Source organism: Misgurnus anguillicaudatus, chromosome 23 (assembly GCF_027580225.2).
Source record: "Misgurnus anguillicaudatus chromosome 23, ASM2758022v2, whole genome shotgun sequence".
Lineage (NCBI taxonomy): Eukaryota > Metazoa > Chordata > Actinopteri > Cypriniformes > Cobitidae > Misgurnus > Misgurnus anguillicaudatus.
In genome coordinates, this window is record NC_073359.2 from 10,746,466 (window position 1) to 10,757,101 (window position 10,636).

The 10,636-nt window shown below is 43.1% G+C and overlaps 1 protein-coding gene across 4 annotated transcripts in view; it reads right to left on the reverse strand.

Annotated features, from left to right (window-relative positions):
* mark1 (MAP/microtubule affinity-regulating kinase 1) overlaps nucleotides 1-10,060 on the reverse strand; it is a 59,281-nt gene extending 49,221 nt beyond the window's left edge. For 2 of the 4 annotated variants that reach the window (XM_055217636.2, XM_055217635.2), the window contains exon 1: nucleotides 9,747-10,060. In XM_055217636.2, the coding sequence (XP_055073611.1) occupies nucleotides 9,747-9,797 (51 nt within the window). In that variant the 5' untranslated portion in view covers nucleotides 9,798-10,060. The remainder of the gene's footprint in view (nucleotides 1-9,746) is intronic. The other 2 variants (XM_055217639.2, XM_055217638.2) reach the window with 1 other exon arrangement.
* Nucleotides 10,061-10,636: the final 576 nt, after the last annotated feature.

The following is a 10,636-nucleotide window of genomic DNA, read 5'->3' on the forward strand; positions in this document are numbered from 1 at the left end:
CAATAATACAAGGAGTGATAATACAAAGTTATACGTTTTTAGTATAGATCATTCCACCAGCAGGGAGTAGTGAAGAAAAATTAGTGGAAACGTAATTTAGTGCCTTTTGTGATGGTATGACAAGGTGCCGCTCAGCAGGCTGTACTGTGTGCTGCTACGGTGTAATGCTTTTATGACAGACAGCAGTGCTTTTTAGTTTCGACCTGACTGCTTGTCGTCTAGTAGGTTGTTCAGTGATAGAAAGAAAGATACCTAATTGCAAACAGCTCTTTTGAGTGTTTTTTTAAGTTTGTGTCTGAAATGGCCTGTGAGAGATGGGAGGGAATTGGGTCGAGGGGGCAGGTGGTGGGTTGGGTGGAGAGAAGTTTAGTAACACGGATGACACTACTGTCTGGCTTAAGTTAAGGAAATGTATGCTAAAGTACTGATACTTTCTAAGCGTTTTCTCTTCTGAGTAATTTTGACTTCAGACAGTAAGCAACTTTCACAGCATCCACTGAGAAACAGCCTAAAATTCACAGAAATCATAAAAAGTCTATTGTAGGGATTATCAGGATATCAAAGACTTTGGTGGTGACTGGGTCCTGAAGCAATCCCACAAAACACCCTAGAAATGCATTTACAACAAAAAGCAAGCAGTAGAGACCAGACTCAGAACACCAAAATAGAGCTGCACGATAAATCGGATGCGATTGCAAATTTGCATCTCATCAGTAAAGCCGGTTTCTTGAATAGTAGTAAATCACCATCACCTGCTTTCATATGGAGCGAAACTACACAAACCCGTAGTTCACTTACAAACCGGGCCATTTCGCAGACATTATCGCAGGCAATACGTCCGCGATAATTCATGCGAAATTGCCCCAATTGTCGCGCGCATCTCATCACAAAGTCGTAGGTAACTGACAATCGGGGCAACTTCGCATTAATTATCGCGGACGTATTGCCTGCGATAATTAATGCGAAGTTGCCCCGATTGTCAGTTACCTACGACTTTGTGACAAGATACGCATGACAATCACATGCGATTTATGGAGCAGCCCTAACCAAAACAACAACTACCTTGTCGTCTATCAAAACAAAACGGATTAATGATTCTCGCCGGCATGATTATTGGTATTTATTAGGGCTGTATATCGCCAACAATTTCCCGATACGATGCGCATCACTATTCAAGACTATTTTCTGTTTATTGTACATTGAATAAGCAGTTTTGTAACAGTTGTGGTTTTGCCATTCATTTATTAGCTTTTGGGGTAACTCATAGAAATACTTAAAATTAAGTTAGTACTTAACTTATGTTGTACAAAGAAGTTTTACAAAGATAGTGCCTTACTCTAGGCATTATATTTGTCTCTCATTTAATTATTCTATATCTATATGTGTATAAACCTACAGTCAGACTTAATACTATTTAATAGAAATCAGATTATTAATGTGAAGGCTATAGTTTAAAGTAGCTCTGTATCTCTTCTCTAGACGTACACTTTGCACATGCAGGTCTTTGTTGTGTTTCTTCTCAAATGCATTAGTACTCGATATATCACGGATCAACAGCGATTCGCCACGTTACTTTCAAAAGTGCATCTGAATCGATACGGAAGGTGCTGTATCGATGCGCGCATGGTCAGGCATGTACGGCAATGTATCGTCGTAGCTTCTTTAGTACACACTAAACAATATACTGTGTAAAGCATATCATGTTTAACTTTGCTAAAAGAGAAACTGTAAAAATGAAGAGGAATAATGTTCTTTTACCATATGTAGATTGGAGACCAAACTTTTTTGGAAGGAGAAAAAAAAGACGCCTACATGCCCTTTACATTTGCCATAGTATAGTGCTAAACTGGTCATCTCTAACAGGCACATTTTAATATGCTGTTTTAGTACACTAGTCAGGTCTGACGTCAAGGACAGCAAATGCCATTATTGTACAAATGATCACAATGAGCTTTGAAAATGATGACAAAGGAAAAATACTATTTTGCTTTGTTCCAAACACAAAGATAAAAACACTATTCTTCAATGATTGGGAGAGTCTGTATCTTTAAAGAACATTTCTGATTTCCATGTTGTGCAGTGAGAGTAAGACAGCTTTGAGAGTAAGACACGAAAGGGTAAGACAGCATTGAGAGTGAGTGAGTGGGTTAGGTACGAGTGAGAGAGTGGGAGAGCAGTGAGAAAGAAAAAAAGAGCACTGTGAGAGCAAGACAGCAGTTAAAAAGAAGCAAGACAGAGCGAGACAGCAGCTAGAGAGAGAAACCGCAGTGAGAAAGCGAAACAGTTCTGAGAGAATGAGATAGCAGTGAGAGAGCAATATAGCAGTGAGATACAGTGGTAAAAGGGACAGCACTAAAAGAGTGAGACACTACTGACAGCAACACACTATTGGGAAAGTGAGAGCGTGGTAAAAGAGTCAGCACACAGAGACTGAGAGAGTGAGACAGCAGTGAGATACCAATATAGCAGCGAGACACAGTGGTGAGGGAGACAGCGGAGGGAGAGGGAGAGTGAGACAATAGTGAAAGCAGTGAGAAAGCAGTGAGACAGCAGTGAGTGAGTGAGTAAGTGAGACAGCAGTGAGTGAGTGAGTGAGTGAGACAGCAGTGAGTGAGTGAGTGAGACAGCAGTGAGTGAGTGAGGAGTGAGACAGGAGTGAGTGAGTGAGTGAGTGAGTGAGTGAGTGAGTGAGACAGACAGCAGTGAGTGAGTGAGACAGCAGTGAGTGAGTGAGTGAGGGAGTGAGACAGCAGTGAGTGAGTGAGTGAGTGAGACAGCAGTGAGTGAGTGAGTGAGTGAGTGAGTGAGTGAGTGAGTGAGACAGCAGTGAGTGAGTCAGCAGTGAGTGAGTGAGTGAGTGAGACAGACAGCAGTGAGTGAGTGAGACAGCAGTGAGTGAGTGAGTGAGTGAGTGAGACAGCAGTGAGTGAGTGAGTGAGTGAGTGAGACAGCAGTGAGTGAGTGAGTGAGTGAGTGAGTGAGTGAGTGAGTGAGTGAGTGAGTGAGTGAGACAGCAGTGAGTGAGACAGCAGTGAGTGAGACAGCAGTGAGTGAGTGAGACAGACAGCAGTGAGTGAGTGAGACAGCAGTGAGTGAGTGAGTGAGGGAGTGAGACAGCAGTGAGTGAGTGAGTGAGTGAGTGAGACAGCAGTGAGTGAGTGAGTGAGTGAGTGAGTGAGACAGCAGTGAGTGAGTGAGTGAGTGAGTGAGTGAGACAGCAGTGAGTGAGTGAGTGAGTGAGTGAGTGAGTGAGTGAGACAGCAGTGAGTGAATGAGTGAGTGAGTGAGTGAGTGAGTCAGCAGTGAGTGAGTGAGGAGTGAGACAGGAGTGAGTGAGTGAGACAGGAGTGAGTGAGTGAGTGAGACAGGAGTGAGTGAGTGAGACAGGAGTGAGTGAGTGAGACAGGAGTGAGTGAGTGAGACAGGAGTGAGTGAGTGAGACAGGAGTGAGTGAGTGAGTGAGTGAGTGAGTGAGTGAGTAAGCAGTGAGTGAGTGAGTGAGTAAGCCGTGAGTGAGTGAGTGAGTGAGTGAGTGAGTGCAATTCAGTATAAAGAGAGTGAGATAGTGGGGATAGAGAGAGATGACAGAGAGAGAAAGTGAGACAGTACCAAGAGAGCAATAAAGCAGAGAGAGAAAGAGAGATGTCGGTGAGTGTGTGAGACAGCAGTGAGAGAGTGAGTCAACAATGAGAAGTGAGAAAATCGCTAGAGCAATACAGTGAGCGAGAGAGAAAGGTAGAGAAGGTGAGACAGTACAGAGAGAGTGAAACATGAGCGAGACAGCAGACAGAGAAAGCCAGGGCAGAGAGAGTGAGACAGCAATGAAAGATAGACAGAGAGAAAGAAAGTAAGACAATAACAAGCACAATACAGCATTTAGAGACTGAGACAGTAGTGAGATAGCAGCGAGAAAAAGTGAGACAGCAATATAGCAGCGAGAGACAGCTTTGAGAATGAGACAGCGGCAAGAAAGACAATAGTGGGATAAATATGGTATTGAGAGAGAGCAATAGTGGGGAGAGAGTGAGATGACAGTGAGAGAAAGTGAGACAGTACCAAGAGCAATACGGCAGTAAGAGAGAGGGAGGGAGACAACAGTGAGTGAGGGAGACAGCAGTGAGAGCAATACAGTATTGAGAGAGTGAGATAGTGGGAAGACAGTGAGATGGCAGAGAGAGAAAGTGAGACAGTACCAAGAGAGCAATACAGCAGAGAGAGAGAGAGAGAGAGAGACAGCAGCGAGAGAGCGAGTCAACAATGAGAGAGTGAGACAACAGCAATACAGTAAGCGAGAGATAAAGTTAGAGAAGGTGACACAGTACAGAGAGAGTGAGACAGCAGGGAGAGAATGACAGTGCAGAGAGAGTGAGGCAATAACGAGCGCAATACAGCATTTAGAGACTGAGATAGTGGTGAGATACCGAGACAGCAGCGAGAAAAAGTGAGAGAGCAATATAGCAGTGAGAGACAGCTTTAAAAGTGAGACAACAGCAAGAAAGTGAGACGATAGTGTGATAAATACAGTTTTGAGAGAGTGAGATAGTGGGGAGAGAGTGAGATGGCAGAGAGAGAGAGTGAGACAATAGCGAGAGCAATACAGTGAGCGAGAGAGAAAGATCGAGAAGGTGAGAAAGTACAGAGAGATTGAGACAGCAGTGAGAGAGAGACATTGGAAAGAGAGTGAGACAATAACGAGCGCAATACAGCTTTTAGAGACTGAGATAGTGGTGAGATACCGAGACAGCAGCGAGAAAAAGTGAGAGAGCAATATGACAGCGAGAGACAGCTTTGAGAGTGAGACAGCAGCAAGAGAATGAGACAATGGTGGGATAAATACAGTCTTTAGAGAGTGAGATAGTGGGGAGAGAGTGAGATGGCAGAGAGAGAAAGTGAGACAATAGCGAGAGCAATACAGTGAGCGAGAGAGAAAGATCGAGAAGGTGAGAAAGTACAGAGAGATTGAGACAGCAGTGAGAGAGAGACATTGGAAAGAGAGTGAGGCAATAACGAGCAGAATACAGCATTTAGAGACTGAGATATTGGTGAGAGAGCAAGACAGCAGCGAGAAAAAGTGAAAGAGCAATATAGCAGCGAGGGACATCTTTGAGAGTGAGACAGCAGCAAGAGAGTGAGACAATGGTGGGATAAATACAGTCTTGAGAGAGTGAGATAGTGGGGAGAGAGTGAGATGGCAGAGAGAGAAAGTGAGACAATAGTGAGAGCAATACAGTGAGTGAGAGAGAGAGAAAGATTGAGAAGGTGAGAAAGTACAGAGAGAGTGAGACAGCAGTGAAAGAGAGACATTGAAGAGAGAGAGTGAGACAATAACGAGCGCAATGCAGCTTTTAGAGACTGAGATAGTGGTGAGATACCGAGACAGCAGGGAGAAAAAGTGATAGAGCAATATAGCAGCGAGAGACAGCTTTGAAAGTGAGACAGCAGCAAGAGAGTGAGACAATAGTGGGATATATACCGTATTGAGAGAGTGAGATAGTGGGGAGAGAATGAGATGACAGAGAGAGAAAGTGAGACAATAGCGAGAGCAATACAGTGAGAGAGAGAGAAAGATTGAGAAGGTGAGAAAGTACAGAGAGAGTGAGACAGCAGTGAGAGAGAGACAGTGAAGAGAGAGAGTGAGACAATAACGAGCGCAATGCAGCTTTTAGAGACTGAGATAGTGGTGAGATACCGAGACAGCAGCGAAAAAAAGTGAGAGAGCAATATAGCAGCGAAGGACAGCTTTGAGAGTGAGACAGCAGGGAGAGAATGACAGTGCAGAGAGAGTGAGGCAATAACGAGCGCAATACAGCATTTAGAGACTGAGATAGTGGTGAGATACCGAGACAGCAGCGAGAAAAAGTGAGAGAGCAATATAGCAGTGAGAGACAGCTTTAAAAGTGAGACAACAGCAAGAAAGTGAGACGATAGTGTGATAAATACAGTTTTGAGAGAGTGAGATAGTGGGGAGAGAGTGAGATGGCAGAGAGAGAGAGTGAGACAATAGCGAGAGCAATACAGTGAGCGAGAGAGAAAGATCGAGAAGGTGAGAAAGTACAGAGAGATTGAGACAGCAGTGAGAGAGAGACATTGGAAAGAGAGTGAGACAATAACGAGCGCAATACAGCTTTTAGAGACTGAGATAGTGGTGAGATACCGAGACAGCAGCGAGAAAAAGTGAGAGAGCAATATGACAGCGAGAGACAGCTTTGAGAGTGAGACAGCAGCAAGAGAATGAGACAATAGTGGGATAAATACAGTCTTGAGAGAGTGAGATAGTGGGGAGAGAATGAGATGGCAGAGAGAGAAAGTGAGACAATAGTGAGAGCAATACAGTGAGTGAGAGAGAAAGATTGAGAAGGTAAGACAGTACAGAGAGAGTGAGACAGCAGTGAGAGAGAGACAGTGAAGAGAGAGAGTGAGACAATAACGAGCGCAATGCAGCTTTTAGAGACTGAGATAGTGGTGAGATACAGAGACAGCAGCGAGAAAAAGTAAGAGCAATATAGCAGCGAGAGACAGCTTTGAGAGTGAGACAGCAGCAAGAGAATGAGACAATAGTGGGATAAATACAGTATTGAGAGAGTGAGATAGTGGGGAGAGAGTGAGATGACAGAGAGAGAAAGTGAGACAATAGTGAGAGCAATACAGTGAGCGAGAGAGAAAGATCGAGAAGGTGAGACAGTACAGAGAGAGTGAGACAGCATTGATAGAGAGACAGTGGAGAGAGAGTGGGCAATAACGAGCGCAATGCAGCTTTTAGAGACTGAGATAGTGGTGAGATACCGCGACAGCAGCGAGAAAAAGTCAGAGAGCAATATAGCAGAGAGAGACAGCTTTGAAAGTGAGACAGCAGCAAGACAATGAGACAATAGTGGGATAAATACAGTATTGAGAGAGTGAGATAGTGGGGAGAGAATGAGATGGCAGAGAGAGAGAGTGAGACAATAGTGAGAGCAATACAGTGAGTGAGCGAGAAAGATCGAGAAGGTGAGACAGTACAGAGAGAGTGAGACAGCAGTGAGAGAGAGACATTGAAGAGAGAGAGTGAGACAATAGTGATAGAGCAATATAGCAGCGAGAGACAGCTTTGAGAGTGAGACAGCAGCAATAGAATGAGACAATAGTGGGATAAATACAGTATTGAGAGAGTGAGATAGTGGGGAGAGAGTGAGATGACAGCGAGAGAAAATGAGACAGCAGTGAGAGAGCAAGTCAACAAAGAGAGGGAGTGAGACAATAGCAAGAGCAATACAGTGAGCGAGAGAGAAAGGTAGAGAATGTGAGACAGTACAGAGAGAGTGAGACAGCAGGGAGAGAATGAGACAATAGTGGGATAAATACAGTATTGAGAGAGTGAGATAGTGGGGAGAGAATGAGATGACAGCGAGAGAAAATTAGACAGTACCAAGAGAGCAATACAGCAGTGAGAGAGAGAGAGAGAGACAGCAGTGAGAGCAATACAGAGAGCGAGAGAGAAAGACCGAAAAGGTGAGACAGTACAGAGAGAGTGAGACAGCATTGAGAGAGAGACAGTGGAGAGAGAGTGAGACAATAACGAGCGCAATACAGCTTTTAGAGACTGAGATAGTGGTGAGATAGAGACAGCAGCGAGAAAAGGTGATAGAGCAATATAGCAGCGAGAGACAGCTTTGAGAGTGAGACAGCAGCAAGAGAATGAGACAATAGTGGGATAAATACAGTATTGAGAGAGTGAGATAGTGGGGAGAGAATGAGATGACAGCGAGAGAAAATTAGACAGTACCAAGAGAGCAATACAGCAGGGAGAGAGAGAGAGAGATACAGCAGTGAGAGAGCAAGTCAACAATGAGAGAAAGTGAGACAGCAGGGAGAGAATGAGACAATAGTGGGATAAATACAGTATTGAGAGAGTGAGATAGTGGGAAGAGAGTGAGATGACAGCGAGAGAAAATGAGACGGTGCCAACACGGCAATACAGCAGCGAGAGAGAGTGAGACAGCAGTGAGAGAGAGAGAGAGTGAGACAGCAGTGAGAGAGAGAGACAGCAGAGTCTGAGTATGGTGTGTGGTAGACAGCTGTATTGATTTTAACAGAGAGCACTGCACTGATATTTAAAACCTCTTTGACCTCTGTTAGGACACACTGCAGTAAACACTGCTTTACAACACACTCCTCTTCTCAACATACTGTATTAGTCTGACTGCACTCAAAAGCACAATAAAAACAGACAGAGTCTCATGATTTCACTTGTCCTCTGTTGTTTTATCCTGCATCAGAATTCATAACATAAGCGATAACATTCTTCATGGGCTTACAGGAAAATATTTCTCAAAAATAAAGAAACTTCCGTCACCAATCCAGCGTTTTTACAACATGCATGGTATGCATTTTGCAAAGCAGCACTTACAAATAAAAAGTTGTCTAAATAGGTCTCGCTAAATACTGCATGTGTCATAATAATGCAGGGAAATGTTTTAACATGTATCAATTATATCCTCCTAGTGAGCATGACAGTGATAGGGAATTAAAACCTAAATGGTTGAGAAGTGAAAAAACCTTGCCTGATTTTTGTTAAGTTACCCTAGGCAAGCTTATCATTCAACGGCCTTACTTAGCATGACTTCAACCCATTAGCCTGCTAGCTTACAGTCAGACCAAGATGTCATGTGCTGTGTTTTGTCCTTTCTACATTGATTTTTTAAGATAATCTGCAGAGCGGTGAGGAACAGATTTAAACATGAAATGGATCTCATAAACACTAATGTTTGAGAATAAACAAAAAATACAACTGTACAAAATGCATCGTAAAATTGTAGAGCACGTGCTTACATCTAACAGACAGAAATGTGTCTTATTCATTCATGAGCCACACATGGATGGACTGTAAGCATTTCTGTGTCTGTAATTATATGATTGAAACAACAATCCCACTGTGATGTGATCATAAAGATTCAGATACAGGCCGAATCTGTTTTACTGCATTCACGTGAAGGAATCCTTTACATAATCTAATATTATCAGAGATCTGCATTAACCCAGCAGTACACACATGCTTGCACTCTCTCTCTCTCTCTCTTCAATAACTGACTATACAAGATATGTCCCATTTATCACAATGATAAATTCATCCAGGAATAAATATGTGCATTTAATTTATTTAAAAAAAAAACGTAATTCTCCACAAAAACATTTAAATACTTCTGCTTTAATATTAGTTTTAATCTTTACTAGTACATTTTCTTATTCAGATAATTTACTGTTTGTCATATAAACAAGAGATCATCGTTAAATCTACCATAACCTGATCGCGGTGTCTGTAATAAATCTAACTCTATATTATTGATTATTATAACTGCTTACTGTAGTATATAAATAATTATTATATCCCTCAAAACATCTCCTTTTGTAAATAATGAATGGATGTTTGAACTAACGTTCTTTTTTTAATAGATGTGATATCATCCTCCAACATTCCGCTTAAATAATACTTAACAATATTGTGTCAAATAAAATCATTTAAATTTAGTACATTATATTGCCCACCCTGCTGTGGATTTCTCAGCCATATAAAACCTATACTGACTTTACTGTTATTCACAATGACAATGCAGTTACACGTGAGTCTGATACTGAATGTGTCTGATCATCATCACATCACACTTAACCAACCCGTTCAACTTTCGGTATGCCTTTAAATCGACACGATAAATAGCGCAAATGTTTACACGGGCATTCACGCATACTCATACATTGTGTCGTGCACTTACATGCTCGGCGTCGCGCTCGTTCACGGTGGGCAATGGCGTTCGGGTCGACATCTTGTGTGTTTACAGGCCGCTCGCCCCAGCGCCGGCCGGCCGTGCGGAAGATAACGCGGAGGAGAGAGATATCCGATCCGCCCTCACAGCGGCATTGCTCCCGGCATTCACGAGACGAGACGGCGGAGGCTTTCCGGTCTATAACGCGCGCGTATCCACGAGCGGCCCGGTGGTGAGAGACAGAGAGAGCGCGCGCTGCGGATGCGCGGACAGGACGCGCGCGCCCGCGTGCGTGTGTGTGCGTGCATTGATCCACCCTGATACACACACACTGACACACATATAATACTCATTCATATATACACATACACATATACATAGGTAACGGGATAAATCCATTATATAATAAAACTGTGAAATAATAAAACAGCCAGATAATTAAACTTAAATATTAGTTACTCTTTACCTACATACACATAAAAATACAACAACATACTGCATGACTATCGTTTGATTCAAGAGTTTAAAGTGTGTGGTACATTAAAATTGTCTGAAAAAGCTCACTTATCTGATCGACATCACCATCTAATGGCTTTAAAACAGTACTGCATGTCCAACATCACCTTGCAGTTAGGGAGGGCTCGCTGCATCCTCTGATGGACCCCACTCACATCCATGTGTGACGTCAGAGGCCGCGCCCATGTCCAAAGTCACCCTGTCCCCTGTGTCTCCCCCGTTCCGTTGCTTTAAAACATTTTTTTTTTTTGAAAGTCAGTTTATTACAATAACTTAAAGCTCCTATATCTTGTTATCTTCTGATATTTCAAACTGTGTCCGGAGTCGGGACCGCACCTAACTTTATTGTGCCTCACCCTCCACACCACAAGAGGCTGCCCTCA